Raw genomic sequence first — 17,284 nt, forward strand, 5'->3', positions numbered from 1 at the left:
TGTTATTAGCTATTTTCTAGATGCAGACCTGTATGCTAGTCTGTTTTACTGTGACATAGTTACAATCTTGGTTCCTTGTGGAGTGGTATTTTAATAAATGAGTTTTTAGGGGCGCCTGGGTGGCTCAGTGGTTTAAGCCTCTGCCTTCGGCTTGGGTCATGATCTCAGGGTCCTGGGATCGAGCCCCGCATTGGGCTCTCTGCTTAGTGGGGAGCCTATTTCTCCCTCTCTCTCTGCCTGCCTCTCTGCCTACTTGTGACCTCTCTCTCTGTCAAATAAAATAAATAAAATATGAAAAAAAGTAAATTAGTTTTTAGTTCATTGACTTAAATGCTCTTATTTGAGTAACAGCTCAAATAAAATTTGTTACTTAAATGAATTACTGTGTGTATGAAAAAAACATAATCTTGTTATTCTGAAATTTTATGTTCATTATTTAATTAAGAAACAAATGCACAGCAAACTAGCAAATAAAAGAGTATTCTGAACATAATTTCTGGTTTCCTGTGTACTGAAACTGAAATGGTTAGGGCAGAATGCTTTTCTTGTCATAATTATCTACACAGTTTCTCCGTGGTAGCAGCTGTCTCTCAGTAGTCAGGAGCGTAATTATAAACATAATTCATCGTGTATTGGAATAGTAATAGATAGTGAGAGAAAAAATTGTTTTAATAATAATAATAAATAAAATTTATGATTTTATTTTGGGAAAATTGTTTTTTAAAGATACATGTTTCTCAGAACAGTGTTTTTAAAACTATCTTTAACTGACTTTTATTCATTTTTTAACTGTTGAAGTTCAGAAAAACATTTCTTAAAAACAAATACCTTAACCCATAAGTGTCTTTGTTTTAGCTGAAGCTTTAGGTCAGCTGTCAAAAGTACATTATTCAAACCTGGGGTTTTGTTTAACTCACATGTCTTTATTCTACTTGGAGATGGCAACATAAATAATTCTTTTGTGCAGAGGGCTATGCTTTATATTTAAGAAGACTGTCCTTGAAATTACTGGTTGTTTAACCAATTTGTGTTTTCTGTAATTTAGGACCTTCTGGATGACCTGAAATCAGAACTGACTGGGAAATTTGAAAAATTAATCGTGGCTCTGATGAAACCTTCTCGGCTTTATGATGCCTATGAACTGAAGCATGCTCTGAAGGTAAAAGAATTAGTGAAAGGAGCATTCTTGTCATGAAAGCTATTATTTTGTGTTGGTAATTATACTTAAAATTTTTTGAGTTATTTCTAATACCCTTTCTGTCTTTCCTGTACTTCTGAATACCAAAATAGTATATAACTAAAATAGTAGCTGATAGTCTTATTGTAATTTCATTGTAGCAAATAACTAAATATATATTCCCTTGACTGGTGTCTGGAATATTGTATACATATGACTACACTGAAGCATTTGTTTAGACTTACAGGACAGGAAGTAGTACACTCAGTGGTAGATTTTGAACGGGCAAAATGAGATTCAACAATAAGGGGATAATATAACACAGGGATTCTTACTTATGGAGTGAAAAGAGAAGAGAGCTTATCAAGTTAGGAGTTTCCTCATTCTCTTCATTTTCCTACAGTGCTGCTTTTGGAATAAACAAAGCCTCAGCTTGTTGAAAAGGGGCTTTTTGTGGAGTACTTCTGAAATGTCAGTAGTAATTTAAAATCTGCCAGAGCATAAACATAGGTTTTTCAGTGCTTGATTTTTGAAAAAGAAACAGAGATATAAAGAGAGTAAGGCTTAAATATGCCGTTTTTAAGAATTAAGTTCAGATCTATCCTTGCTTGTAGCTTCTAATTTAGCAGTGTAGATAGACTTTTATCATCAGAAAAAAGAAAACCAACTAAAATTACAGTTACCTTTGAACGACGTAGGTTTGAACTGTGCATATACTGATGTTTTATAGCACAGTATGGTTACTGTATTTTCTCTTCCTTATGATTTTTTGAGTAACATTTCTTTTCTCTATCTTACTTTATTTTAAGGATACAGTATATAATACATATAACTTACACAATATGTGTTAGTTGACGGTTTATGTTATCAGTAAGGCTTCTGATGAACAGTAGTAGGTTCTTGGTAGTTAAGTTTTTGGAGAGTCCAAAATTATGTACAGATTTTCGACTTGGAAGGTGGTCATTGCCCCTAACTTCCACATTGTTCAAAGGTCAGCTGTACTTTCCAAAAATCCAGAAAACGTGTTTCAATTCCTCTGTACTGTTCCAGTTCTAATAACTAAGCAATGCTACATTTATTGTTTACTTTGGTACAGAACTAGAAATTCCATGGAAGACTTACTTTGAGGGCTGGGGCTTTATGCTTTGAGATAAAATTGTTTACATATCAGTGCTTCTCTGTGTAAATTTCTGTAGTTTTCATTTTTACTCTTTCAGTCTTTTAAATTTCATGTTTCATTAACATGTTTTACTTTTAAACTATTTAGAATGAAACTGATAAAATTAAAAATTTATATGATCTATTATGTGTCATATATCACATACATGTAATAAATATTTTTCATTAGACAAAAAGGGATAAAATTGTCTTTGGAGAGCAAATTAATTGGAAATTTTTTTATTTCTGTAACTAATATAAATTGTATACAAAGAAGTGAATATTAACTTGGATAATTTATATATTATTTATATAACTAGGCAATTTGGGTAGTTCTAGGAAAATAACTCTTTAATCTTATTGATATATGTTCTTATTAAAAACAAATTTCCAAACAGGGAGCTGGGACAGATGAAAAAGTACTGACGGAAATTATTGCTTCAAGGACACCTGAAGAGCTGAGAGCCATAAAACAAGTTTATGAAGAAGGTAAATGTTTGGAATTACATTTCCCCTTCATTTCCACTGTACTTTTTTACTTTTATAAAGTGAGTGCAGTTCATAGTTACGAGGCAGGCTGTTTGGGATTGCTAAATGAACGAAGGAACAAATGAATGAATAAGCAACGTTTATGTGTAATAAGCTTGTTTCTCCTTCAGTAACGAAAAGACTGCTTTTTACTAGACCTGTATCTATTTTGGCCCTTAAGGGAAGCTTTCGATGAAGATGGGAGTTTACTTTAACATAGAATTTGCAACTGGCGGAGAGATATACAGGTTATTTTTATTTTACATGAACTTCAAGATGTAGGTGGTTTTTCTTCCAGGAAAAAAAAAAATCAATTTATGTTGGTAGAAGTTAAGAGTTACCTAAAAGGCCCTTTTGGAATTTGTGAAAGGACACCGTGTCCAAACCAGAGTTGAAAATGTTTGAGAAAACATGTGTTCGTTTAGTTAATGGCAGTACTTGTTTGAACACTCTGCAGTTTACTTTTTCTCTTTGGTGTTCCTTACTTTTTTGTGTGAAAAGAAATCTATTATTTCAGTCTGAAGTATATTCTGTGAATGGAGCCAAGAAAATGAAATAAAAAGTCAAGATAGAGTGTTCTTTCCTCATCACATTTGCTGTACCAGACTCTTTCCCCTACCTGACTAAGGAGGAGCGGACCATTGAGATTGTCTGCTCAGTCCTCAGACCAACAGGCTGAGTGCCTTCAGCTAGGAAAATGGGTCCCTGTCTTGTTATTAGTGTATTCATCTTGGAAATGACCTTGTAACTCAGCAAGTCAGAACCGTGTGAAATTTAAATAATTAACTTTCTGAAGTGCTGAATCTTTCTCTCCTGCTTCTCTTTTTATAGTTGGATAGGTCCCCACCAGCAAGGCAGAGGGGATACATGTAACTTAACTGCAGAAGATCACCTTTGAGTTTTAGTTGATGTAACGTTCCGAGACTCTCTCCGGGGATGTTGACATGTGTGAGGGAGCCTTTGTTTGCAGGGTGACAGACGGGGTGCTGTCACGTACTATGCACTAGCTGTGTGTCTGGTGGTGTACAGGCTGTCACGAATGATACAAAAGGTGCCCATACCATAGCTCCTGTCCTCAAGAAGTTTGCAGTGTCTCTGGGGTGACAGGATTTAGAAACTGACTGCAGCTGTTAAAGGATAGTAAAACCCAAACTAAATTCAAATACCAAAAAATGTTTAACGTAAGAATTCATTTAGAGCAGAGAGGTCATCAAGGCTTTTGATGTTAGGACAGGCTCTGTGGTGCCGTGAGACAAGGTTTCAAGACAAAAAAAAAAAAAAGACAAGAACATTTTGGCGTGTGTGTCCCTCTCTGCAATGGCATGGGGATTGGAGTGGGAAGGAAGTGTATGGAAGAAATGGAAAGAAGCTAGCAGTCATGGGGGCTCTGTGCATGTCTGGTGTGGAGATAAACGAGTCAATGCAGGCTGTGTTGTCGATGGTTTTTACGTGACTGGGTGAGAGCTTTGCTCTTGATTCAGAGGTGGTGTAAGTTCCTCAATGGGTGGTGGAGTATTCAAGGGACAATGAAGGAGGAAGGAGATTTGAATCAGGAGGCTGATAGTAAGCTATAGCGTGGGGAGGTAAGCTGGGCATTTATGGCCAGCCTAGGTGGGCCAATGGTGGGAAGTGTGACGGGGATAGATGAGAGGGAGCAGAACTATTTGAAGGGATTTGATCCTTAATCAGATACAGGTTTTGTAGTACACAAAGGGATAGAAGATTCCTTCAACATTTGGGATTTGGGGAACTGGTTGAAATCAAGATGGAGCTCTTCTAGACCTTTTAAAACAGAAATGTCAGGCTTTTAAAGTCTGTCTGCTTTCAAATAATGATTAAATACTTAAATGTCTTAGAGCTGCCTTCAGTAGCAGCTCTCTGAGACTTAGTGAAGAGGGCTTGTAGACCTTTGTAGATACCAGTTCTCCCCTTTGCTGTGGCCTCATGTGGACTAACTGGAAACAGAGGTGGGAAGGGGCATATTCTAAAGCTCACTGCTCTGTCTCAGAGTTAACTTTATTTGCTGCAGAGGAAAAAAAATATTAGGGGAAAGAATAAGTGTGCCTAAAGAAAGAAAAACTCAAAAATTTAGAGGACAGAAGACCTTTAGAAACTAATCATGTAAAACATTTGAAAGACAGCATTATAGAGTTTAGAATTATGATTAGTTATATGTCAGAGGTCTTCCTGTACCATCACACATCTCCAGAGTAATAACTGCATTGGTTGAGAGCTTTCCTAAATGGCTCAGTCTGGATTTAGGCTGGAATTGAGTGCTTTTCGGAGACTTTAATTTGTTTTCTACCAGCCACTCATACAAGCATTTGCCTTTGGTCTTTAGAGCCCTCAGAGACGAAGTAGAGAACATTTATACTAATCAAGTATTCCTTCCTTTACATCTCTTCCATTTGATTAATGGGGCAGAATATCTTTAGTTGAAAGAAGCTATAAATAAGTATGAAATTATTCTGTTGCAGAGTACGGCTCAAGCCTGGAAGACGATGTGGTGGGGGACACGTCAGGGTACTACCAGAGGATGTTGGTGGTTCTCCTTCAGGTATTGGGTGTAGACTATTTAGAGTTTGATTAAAAAATCTGAAGTTGGGGGCGCCTGGGTGGCTCAGCGGGTTAAAGCCTCTGCATTCGGCTCAGGTCATGATCCCAGGGTCCTGGGATTGAGCCCCGCATCGGGCTCTCTGCTTGGCTGGGAGCCTGCTTCCTCCTCTCTCTTTCTCTGCCTGCCTCTCTGCCTACTTGTAATCTCTATCTGTCAAAAAAATAAATCTTAAAAAAAAAAAAAAATCTGAAGCTGGACTGGTCTGAATCTAGTTAAGTAAGGTCATTTAAAATTCTTTAATCCTTTCTCATACTTGCTTGATTGTGGTTGCATGTTGCCTGTGTTGGTTTGTGTTTCAGAATATCTGACCCGAACTCTTAGTAGCTAGCTAACTTTTGGGATTTTTTTGTTTGTTTGTTTGTTTTTTATTTTAGATATCGCTATTCTCTTTAATTCATAGGATTTAAAATTAAGAGGGTCAGATTGGTTTTGAACAGTGCTGTATGATGATGTGAAATATTGTAGAATTACTGCCTTAAAATCATACTATTACAAAGAGAAAGAGCTTGATGTGCACAGCCATCAGGTGGAACCAGTTTTCCTTTTGAATAAAAATACTCATGTAATTCAGTGATGTGACATTATCTCTTACAGGCGAATAGAGACCCTGATGCTGGAATTGACGAAGCACAGGTTGAACAAGATGCTCAGGTGAGATGGGGTATGTGGGACTTTACGATGACATATGATTGAGAAAAAGAAACCACGCTAATGGGAAATCATAATCTGTATTGTGATACATCTACAAATAATCTTTCTTTTTTTTTATATTTTATTTATTTATTTGACAGAGAGAGGTCACAAGTAGGCAGAGAGGCAGGCAGAGAGAGAGGGAGAAACAGGCTCCCCACTGAGCAGAGAGCCCGATGCGGGGCTCGATCCCAGGACCCTGAGATCATGACCTGAGCCGAAGGCAGAGGCTTAAACCACTGAGCCACACAGGCGCCCCTACAAATAATCTTTCTTACAAATCACAATACTCATATAAGTATATTTTTCTCATTTTGATCTGGCCAGCTAAATATTTTGTCCCAAAAGGGAAATGAAATAAAATGAGTTATATTTAAATAGTGAATTTTACCTACCTAGATATATTTTTTTTGTGATTATGGAAGTTCACAAAAATAGATAATTTTACCGAAAAACACAGGTATTACTGATTCCACTGCCAGTGAGGCAGTACGTGTCTTGGCAGGAGAGGATAAAGAAGAAAGGATAAGGTATTTTAGTGGTAAATGGTGTTTTAATAGGTAGTAGATTATAAAAGTTATTTTAGTATTTGGGAATTCTTCCACCTTTTTTTTGATAGAATTCTATAGGATTATTCTCTTGTCAACTGCTTTATAGTGACTTCCAAATGAAATTCTCTACCTAAGTGGCTTAGGTACAGTATAGTGTCACTATGGTTAATAAGTAATCAAATGTTAACTATAGAGAACAAACTGATGGTTACCAGAGGGGAGGTGGGCGGGGGTGCAGGGGGCGGGGGTGGGGGGGTGGGTGAGATAGGTGAAGGGGTTCAAGAGTACACTTCTCATGATGAGCCCTGAGTAATGTATAGAACTGTTGAATACTATATTATACACCTGAAATTAGTACAACACTGTTAACTATACTGGAATGAAAATATGTTTAAAACCCATAAAGATGTGTATAGTCAAATGTGGAAAATAAATATTAGGAAATTTGAAACGTGAAACTTGAAAACTGGAAATTGATAATAAAGGAATTATTTGCATTCATAAAATCACATACCAAAGTCCTGTCTCTCTGGTCACATGTTTCAAGTAACACACAGTTCTTTTTTTTTTTTAATAATTAAAAAAAGGATTTTATTTATTTATTCATGAGAGACAGAGAGAGATAGGCCGAGGTAGAGGGAGAAGCAGGCTCCCATGGAGTAGGGAACCAGAGGTGGGACTCGATTCTAGGACTGTGGGATCACGAACTGAGCCGAAGGCAGCTGCCTAACCAACTGAGCCACTCAGGCATTAATTACACTTGGGCTTTGCTGGAAACTGATATTCTCACACTCTGAACTCTTAAGAGTGGGAGTTCTAGATGCTTTTTGGTGGTCACCATGGAAGAAGCAAATTCTAGTAGTCTCAGATGACTGCGGGGAGGTCTGCATTAGTAGGCAGTGAGACGATTTCCCAGCCCAGCTGCTGTTATGATGAGAGCATGGCTGCAATGTGAGGCTGGGGAGTGCAAACCGTGCGTTTTTTACCTCATTCTCATTGATTTCTGTCCTCAGAGCACTCAGTGTAGAGCAGTGCTTCTCAAGTCCATGTGAATCACCTGGGGATCTTATTAAACTGCAGGTTCTGACTCAGTAGGTCTGGGTGGACCAGGGAATCTGTATTTCTAACAAGCTCTCAGGTGTTGCCGCTGGCATCTGGGGACCACACTTGGAGTACAGCGATGTACAACAGCGATTACCTGTTGTGCAGAGGATATGACCGTTCAGGACTGTGAAGGGGAAAGTTTATACATCTGAAAACTGTTTTATGAAGTTACTTTAAAGTATCCCTTGAATAGAGTTCAGGTTTTCCTTACCCTTTCCTTGAGCAGGAACAACCTAGAATATGCTATGCTGGCTATTAGTCTTGGATTCTTTAAAATGTATTATTGGGGCCCCTGGGTGGCTTAGTCGGTTGGGAGTCCAACTATTGATTTCTACTTAGGTCTTGATCTCATGGTCCTCAGATGGGTGGCCTCAGGGCCTGGGGGCGGGGGGGTCCGTGCTCAGTGGGGAGTCTGCTTCTCTCCTTCTCCCTCTCTGCCTGCACATCCCCTCTGTTCTCACGCTCACCTGTGTAAGTACGCACAATTTTTCTCTCAAATAAATAGATAAATCTTTGGAAAAAAAAGTGCTATTATGAATGAATTCAGCTGGTTAAAAATAATTATCCTTTTGGTGTTATGAAAAGGTATACATCCATTTCTTTCTTGTACCAAGGGCAGCTGGACTGTTATCACAAAGGGGAATTTCAGATTTCTTAATTGAGAGTAAGCTGAGACAAACAAAGGGCTCTTTCATAAGCTTTTGAATTTTTTTCTCTACTGATACCTGGCACAAGAGGATTCCTTTTATTTCAGGGATTTGATAAGCCACAGTGAGTCATTTACCTGGGAATTTAACATTTTGTAGATAACCCACTTTAGTTTCTTACATTTTTATTTTTATTTATTTATTTATAGTTTATTTTTTCTTACTTTCTTACATTTTTAAGGTGAGAAACTGATTTTCCCTCCTCCTCCTCCTCCTCCAAATCCTCGTTTCCCGATCTTGGAGAGCAATCTGAACTTAAAGGGGAAGGTGGGGAAAAAGGGAAGGAGAAGGCAATCAATGTTCACTGAGTACTTGCTATTGATTTCTTGATACTGTTGGATGCATTCATTATATAAGTTACATCATCTCCAGTAATGACTCCATAGAAATATTATTCCTACTCTAGGTATTATTAAGTATTAATTATTAAATATTATTCCTTTACTCTAGGTGAAGATGCTGAGCCTCAAGAGATTAAGTAACTCATTTAAGATTTCACAGATAAAGATGAGGCTCAGATCTTTTTGACTTAAAAACCTCTGTCCTTTGCACTGAACCGGAGGTTATCCAACTATATACAGCCCCCTGTGAGGGGAGTGGGGAGGGTAAGGAGGTGTGAGGGTCCGTCATCCGGACCTGCTCTGGGGACTCTCAGCACCCTCATTTAGAAGAAAGCACTCTTACATTAAAACAAGGTGAAATAAAACTTTCAAATATTGTTCCACATGAAGATTATCATTACTACTGAACGTGATTTACTTAATAGATTTAGAATAGATCTTGATCTCAAACATAATTCTTTGAAGAAAATAGTGTATAGTTTAAAATAGCCATTTCACAAATTATTCCATATAACAGGCTTAACTGCTATACCTACTAGAGACGATTTCAAGAAATACAGAGTAGTTGTTAAGAAAGGAGTGACTTATTTGTGGAGCATAACAAATGACATGGAGGACATTGGGAGATGGAGAGGAGAAGGAAGTTGAGGGAAATTGGAAGGGGAGGCGAACCATAAGAGACTATGGACTCTGAAAGACAACCTGAGGGTTTTGAAGGGGCGGGGGTGGGAGGTTGGGGGAACCAGGTGGTGGGTAATAGGGAGGGCACGTACTGCATGGAGCACTGGGTGTGGTGCAAAAACAATGAATACTGTTGGGGCGCCTGGGTGGCTCAGTGGTTTAAGCTGCTGCTTTCAGCTCAGGTCATGATCTCAGAGTCCTGGGATCGAGTCCCACATCGGGCTCTCTGCTCAGCAGGGAGCCTGCTTCCCTCTCACTCTCTCTGTCTGCCTCTCTGCCTACTTATGATCTCTCTGTGTCAAATAAATAAATAAAATCTTTAAAAAAAAAAAAAAAACAATGAATACTGTTACACTGAAAAAAAAAATAAATTTAAGAATAAAAAAAAAAAGGAGTGATTCAGCAATGCTTGCAGTATAGTAGGGGTGCACCCTCTTTTTTGGATATTAATGTGTGTGTGTGTCTTACCTGTGTGTAGAAGCATACTGGAGGTGGTGACCAGTATCTTCAGAATATTGACATTCATGGTAATTTTTTTTATCTGTGTTTTATTTCTTGTACAAAATTCCTCAGTGAACATGTGTTATTCTTGTTATTAGATTTAAAAGTTATTTTAAAACAGGTCTATAATACCATAATGTAGTTCTAAAGTTGAGATACTTACACGCCTTTCATAGGAACTCTTTTCAGTTTTGAAGAACATGGTCCCATGACCAGGATTGATACTATTTTTATCATTAAATTAATTTTAAAACCGAGTATAAAGATGGGACACATTTTCAAAATGCCCTGGAAATACAACAAAAAATAGATACACATCACCAAAATCTACATTCGCAAACACACCTATGATGAAAATTTCCACATCCAAAGACGTGTTATGATCATATCACCTTCTGTCCTTACTTGGTTTGCTGCTTGTGATCATAAAAGCACCTCCAAGTAGCAGGCTCAGCAAATTGTGTTTGTCTTGGTTTAATAGGTGTATTTGTCTGGAAATGAACTAAAGGGTAGTGTAGACATTTTAAAGGTTGATTTGGGGGCGCTAGGGTGGCTCAGTGGGTTAAAGCCTCTGCCTTTGGCTCAGGTTATGATCTCAGGTTCCTGGGATAGAGCCCTGTATCGGGCTCTCTGCTCAGCAGGGAGCCTGCTTCCCTCTCGTTCTCTGCCTGCCTCTCTGCCTACTTGTGATCTCTGTCTGTCAAATAAATAAATAGTCTTTAAAGGCTGATTTGTTGGGTTTTAATAAATTATCCACATTTCAGAAAGTGGAGTCAGATTTAATAATGGTGTTTGTGTATATAATTTTATTTTTTTAGCGATATATGAACACGAAAAAGCATGTATTTTCCATGTAAAAAAAGGAAATGTGGACACTCAATCTATTCAACAAATATATATTAGTTGCCTGCTGTGTGCCAGGCATTGTGCTATATGCACAATCTTTAAAAATTCGTTGTGATCTTTTAGAAATGTGAAAACTCTTTGTAGCTAGTTCTGGTTTAACTGCAGTTGAAAAGAGAAAATGCGGAGTTCATATTTTGTCATGTGTTGCTGAACAGCGACCGAGTAAACAAAACAGAAAACATAGTTTAGCTCCTAGTTACATTCTTTTCCAGTCTGTAAGTGGATGTGTCAACAGTGACGTCATCCGAAATTTCCACCAACCACACCATTACCCCAAAAGCCTGGAAGTACAGGAGACATTTTGGGAACATTTAATCTTGCCCCATTGCTGTGATTTATCGCTTTGACTCATTAATCTTCTGTGTACAGTTCTGTGGTGAGCTCCAGACTAGCTCCAAACTCACCTAACTGAGTTCAGGAAACATGAGGATCGAAAAGTATAAGACGATGAATCTTATGTACGGGGAGTGGCACACCGGTGTCCCTCAGAACCTGGAAATGAGGTGGAGAAACGGTTTACTAATCGAGGTTGAAATTTTCACAGGCTTTGTTTCAGGCTGGAGAACTGAAATGGGGGACAGATGAAGAAAAGTTTATCACCATCTTTGGGACACGAAGTGTATCTCATTTGAGAAGGGGTGAGTGACAGGAATGTGTGTGATACAGGTACTTTGGTTAATTTTGAAAATACAGGAGCCGGTATGCCAAAATATGTGCTTTATAACAGGCACTTAGCGGAGTGAGTCAGGTTTTGTGTTTCCTCCTATTGGTAACCTTGAAAAAATCTCACAATTCTCTTCGCTGCTATTGCAGTTTATACGGAACTAGAGATCCTTAGTTCCCCCCTTTACTGTCAGGGTGATGAGGAAGCTGGGCCTCTAGATCATGACTCTCATAGTCACTAATCACTTAGCTATGGCTCACTTCAGGCATTTCTTCCTAAATAGTGGCACCCATGATCTCATCTTTGGGTTCTTGTGGTATCGGTGGGAATGAGTTCAAGTGACAGGAAACCCTATACTAATCGGGGCTTAAAAACTGGCTTTCCTGTAGGAAGGATGCCTTGGCTGATTCAGCAGTACCTGAGTGGGCTCTTTCTGTTTTCCTGCGCCACTGCCCTTGGTGTTTTGGGGTTTTCTTTCTTGTGCTCTGTACCTCATTGTCGCAGGATGGCTACTGTAACTCCAAATTTATCAACATTAACAGCAAGAAGAAAAGAAAGGGATAAACTAATCCTATCTGTTTATCACTGTTACTAAGGAAAGATTTCTCAGAATCCTCTGCAGCAGATTTACGTTTGGGTCTCATTGGTTTTAACTAGTAAGTAGAGGCTGGGAACTCAGTGAACAAAGAACATTTATAATCCATTGTTTAGGGCGTGGTATATTGCTGCTCTGCCACAAAGTCAGGGTTCTGTCAGCAAGGACAGAGGGGAGATTTGTCCCATGGGACAAGACCTGGTTAGAGTAAGTATCTTCTTTCTGTACAGAATGATCCTTACGTGACTCAAATCATTTTCCTTTGTTACAGTGTTTGATAAATACATGACTATATCAGGATTTCAGATTGAGGAAACCATTGACCGAGAGACTTCTGGTAATTTGGAACAACTACTCCTTGCTGTTGGTAGGTAGTTTTACAATGAATCTAATATTTATGTTGTTAAGAGCTCAAGTATTTTATTCAGTTGAAGCTGTATCTGAAAATAACCACTTCTTGCTTTATGAAGAGCTTATTATGATACTTGAGTGAGGCAGACTCCCACATTTCCAACTCAAAGTCTGTTCTAATGTTGGAAATATGTGATTATCTGGTTAGTTCATCTAATCCTATGGAAATCTGAAAACAACTATTTATAAAAATCATTTTGAAGCTGTATTAAAAACATATTATTATGAATCTGAAGTGTGGGCAATATCTTAGGGGCTTGTAAATACTGTTTCTGATACTGGGTAGAATTTTAGTATCCTTTTGAATACTGTCCTCACAGCTTGAGGCAGACCGAGAAATTGGCATCTGAGGTAGAAAAAGTATCTTTTGTACGATGGAGGATATGATGATGGTGGTTTTCAGATTACTTTAGAAATTTAGTTAAATAGTTAGAATGATCTGGAAAAATTGGAGAACCGAGTTCATGCAGTTTATGGTAGTGTTACATACTATCCAAATCCAGGGAGAATCTAGTCTGTGAGTTCCCAGGGACCCTGATTTTCATATGGGTTTGAAGTAAACCTCTGTCTGCTGTTTCTTCGGAGTATTTGGCATTGAGCTCAAGTTTTTGTGCTGTCTTCTGGAGAATAAGCTAAAGAGGTGCATGAACCGGCACTAATAGTAGCCTTTGATTTGACTTCCACAGTTAATGAATTTTAATAGGAAACTTTCAGACAGCCCTTTCCTTAGAATACACTTAAAATAATGGCATGTTTAGTTCCTTTTTGAGTTTTGTTTAGGCACTGGAAGAGAGAGGATAACTCCACCCCCCAATCATGGATTGTTATTTCTGTATATGAAGGAACTTTTCTATTGATAGTGTCTGAAGCTCAGCTGACTGAGGTCTGAGCAGCCCTAACACAGAGTAGATACATTCATGTTTAGGGAAGATACTTTTTTCTGTTACCAGTTTATCTGGGTGTCTCTGCTGAATTGGCTAAATCTTATGCTGCTCCATGCGAATCATGGATTATAAGAGTCTGGAGAGACTGCCTGGGGTAAGATGAGGGAAAGACAGCCCAAGATTTGTCACAGATTAGATGGAGTGGGTACTTTGTGTTATTTGCTTGAATGTGTGGATTGAAAACTTCCAGGACGTTTGTGTCATTTCCTGAAGGTGAAGAAGGTTGTGGTGTAACAGTGCAGGCTGCCGAACTGTGATCGCAGAGAGGTGCTCAGAACAGAGGGGTGTTGAAAACCTCACATGCCTGTCCTACACGGCTCTCTCTGCAGAACTCGGAACCTGCAGGAAATTCCAGCCTGGTTTCTAAGAAAATACTTGGTGAATAAGGAGATCAGATCTGCCCGCAAATGAGCAGGGTTTTTTTTAGCTGAGGTTATTTTTATGCTTGTAAATAAGTAGAGCAATAAGCAGGAAGCAAGATTTTATTTTTAATCACTAATTCCTTTCCTATCAGTACAGCGTCTGACCATGATATTATTTATTTTCTTAGTGAAATCTATTCGAAGTATACCTGCCTACCTTGCAGAAACCCTCTACTATGCCATGAAGGCAAGTGCATACCTTGAATCTTCTGTCCAATTAATTTATCTTTCTAGCTGTCTTTCCCTGTGTATTATTTGGATTTAAATGATAACTTTGGGGTTTTTAAATTCTCCTTAAAACATGCAGTTCAGTTCTACCAAATTGTTCTACTTTATGGATTCATCCTAACTCAGGGGAGTTTGATGCTGTGTTTGACATTGAGAAACAACGTGCCTCCCTTTTATTCTTTCTTACAGGGAGCGGGGACAGATGATCATACCCTCATCAGAGTGGTGGTGTCCAGGAGTGAGATTGATTTGTATAACATTAGGAAGGAGTTCAGGAAGAATTTCTCCACCTCTCTTTATTCCATGATTAAGGTAGTGGAACCTTTCTTTAAATTATGTTCAGAAATCCAGAGCACACCAGATAAATAGCATGTAAGACACAGATGGGAGAACCCACTTGTTATGTAAAGTTTCAAATTTTAGTGGCGTGATTAGAGCCGGGGCTTACAAAGCTTGGTTTCGGTTCCTAAAGTACGGATGATGGCTCCCAGGATGATAGCTCCCAAGGGAAAGATTGGCTCACAGTGAGTTTAGGAGCATTATTTAGAAGCGGTGACAGATGAATCATCAAACCCAGCCCCCACCCCAAAGATAATGTGTGTGTTCTTTCTCTCTTGTATCAGTTCCAGCTGTCTTTATTAGTTCCTTCTTCCTTTCACGTTGGTCTTTCTTTATTGTCTTTTATCACCTTGTCTCTGGTATTAGTTCAGAGTTCAGGAAAGAACCACCGGGGTCCTGTCAGAGATAAGAGTTTAGGTATTACTATCATTTTTTGTCTTTTTTAAAAGTGAGGGAGATTGTGGCCTGTATTTAAATATGGCTTAAGGCTTTTTGACTTTCTTTTCTTCCTTCCTTCCTTCCTTTTCCCTCCCTCTCTTTCTTTTAATAAAAGGGAAAATGGGCCATATGCAAATCAGATCTCTGCTAAGCAAGCTTTGAACTTTGTGTGTGTGGTGTGGCTGGGATGAAGGGCACTGGGGAGTTCTCACATTCAGTCTTTGCTCGAAACATTAATTTATCACACATATCTGTGTAAGACAAGCAGAAATAAAGCATATCTTGCCCTCCGGATTTGAAGCAAAAACACAGCAGCGACATAGTCCCAGGATTGCCTCCTTTGGCTAGACGCATAGTATATGATAGTAACTTACGGGTTTAGAAAGCTTGATTTGAATGTCACTGTAAAAGCTTCCTTGTTCTCTGCATTACCAGAGGGAAGAACATACTTCATTGTCTCAGAGCTGTGCTTTTAAGGGGTAAAATTGGAAAGTTAAACATGTGTTACGTTGGTAGGAAACTCCTTGTGTAACATTCCTGATGTGAAAGTCACATACACAGAGATTATCCACTTGGGAGAAAAGTCACATGAATAAAACTTGTTGCCAGACTCTTAGTTTTTTGTTTTTTTTTTTTAATTTTCTGCGGCTTCTGTGACTCAGGGAAGTTAATGGAGTACATTTGGGTTTCAGGGTGATACGTCTGGGGACTATAAGAAGGCCCTCTTGAGGCTCTGTGGAGGAGAGGACGACTGAGGGAGCAGCTGAGGGGGATCCTGCGCGGTGGTGCCTGTCCCGCCGCCAAGACCTTCCTTCGCATCTCACTGCACTTCGTGTGTGCCCGTGCCTGACGCGTTGCCTTATTCATACTAGCATGCTAATGACCAAAACATACATGTCACAGAAGAAAAATAGTGGTGCTTCTTGCTGATGTTCAGTAAAGCTCTTCTCTTCGTCTGTTGTAGTACTGAAGCGTACTTAACGTTACTAAAGTCTAAAGTCTGGGTCATTTAGATTTTCTTTTAAAAGATCTGACTGCTTTTAGCCTTTTTAAAACAACTTCATTTATATTAAATTGATAACTGTATTTCCTTAATCGGAACCTTAGCTTTAAAATGACGAGCTCTGGAAGTGTGATTAATCAAGTTTGCTACCAAACTAAACCTGAAATGTTAATGGTGGTTGCATTCAAAAGATTAATGAGAAATAAACATTTCTTTCCCGCTGAATCATGTGTGGGTGTGTGTTCAGAAAACGTTTTTTAAAATTATTTTTATTGGACTTTGATACAAGGTTACTTTTAGTTTCCTGTGATTTAGTTTCTCTGTGCTGTGCTCTCCACAAGTGCCACCAGCTGTCAGCGTATAACACAGTTCCAGTATCATTGACCAGAGTCCTTATGCTGCCTTTGATCCCTACGACTTACTCATTCCATCACTGGGGGTCTGTATCTCCCACTCCCCTTCACCCAGCTTGCGGGTCCTCCCCACCCCACTCTCCTCTGGTAACCATGACCTTTGTTCTCAGTACTTAAACGTCTGATGCTGTTTTTGTTTGTTCGTTCATTTCTTTTTTACGTTACACATACGAGTGAAATCATTTGATATTTGCCTTTCTCTGTGACTTACTTCACGAAGCATAATACCATTAATAATGATACCTTTTTTCAAGGCAGTCCTTGACAGTGCTATTAACCGACAACTGAATTTACAGTTGGCTTTTGGATGATGAACTTGAAATACAGCTGCATTCCTCTGCAGTGTGGAATGAGGGAGATGTTCAAGGGGTCTCTGGTTTATTTGTAGCATATTTACTTGTGCATCAGTTAAGGCAATGCTTATGATGCTAGGTGCTTAGTAGAAAAGCTATCTTAAAATAACCCCAAAATGCAAAAGAAAGAAATAAAACAACCTAAAAAGTCAGAGTGCTACTTTTCTCTTTCCTAATACCAACTTGTTTTTCCAGTTTCATCTGCTAAGTTCTTTGAGATAAAAAAGCAGGCAATATCTGTTAGAAAGAAGCAGTTTCTCTTAATGTTTACCTTTTGGTTTTTTGCATTCAAACTGCTTTTCGAATTGGGGTCAGTTTCCTTTTTGCACTGACTCCCTTGGATATGCATATTTTTAAGAGCATGTGATTGCTATTAAGACATTATTATAAATGGACTACTCCCATTGAAAAATTTTAAATATAATGTTGTTCTTGTCACAACCTTGGCTACTAATCAGAATGGAACCTTAAAAGTTATGTGTGTGTGTGTACATGTGACTTTTTTTTTTTTTT

At 38.6% G+C, this 17,284-nt stretch overlaps 1 protein-coding gene across 1 annotated transcript in view; it reads left to right on the forward strand.

The window, feature by feature from the left end:
• Positions 1 to 16,230, forward strand: part of ANXA5 (annexin A5) — a 29,628-nt gene extending 13,398 nt beyond the window's left edge. Inside the window, exons 5-13 of the mRNA XM_045998180.1 lie at positions 1,046 to 1,159; positions 2,734 to 2,824; positions 5,341 to 5,420; positions 6,075 to 6,131; positions 11,506 to 11,599; positions 12,492 to 12,587; positions 14,126 to 14,184; positions 14,415 to 14,537; positions 15,695 to 16,230. Coding sequence (XP_045854136.1) covers positions 1,046 to 1,159; positions 2,734 to 2,824; positions 5,341 to 5,420; positions 6,075 to 6,131; positions 11,506 to 11,599; positions 12,492 to 12,587; positions 14,126 to 14,184; positions 14,415 to 14,537; positions 15,695 to 15,757 — 777 coding nt within the window. The 3' untranslated portion in view covers positions 15,758 to 16,230. The remainder of the gene's footprint in view (positions 1 to 1,045; positions 1,160 to 2,733; positions 2,825 to 5,340; positions 5,421 to 6,074; positions 6,132 to 11,505; positions 11,600 to 12,491; positions 12,588 to 14,125; positions 14,185 to 14,414; positions 14,538 to 15,694) is intronic.
• The last annotated feature ends 1,054 nt before the right edge of the window (positions 16,231 to 17,284 follow it).

Source organism: Meles meles, chromosome 2 (genome assembly GCF_922984935.1).
Source record: "Meles meles chromosome 2, mMelMel3.1 paternal haplotype, whole genome shotgun sequence".
Lineage (NCBI taxonomy): Eukaryota > Metazoa > Chordata > Mammalia > Carnivora > Mustelidae > Meles > Meles meles.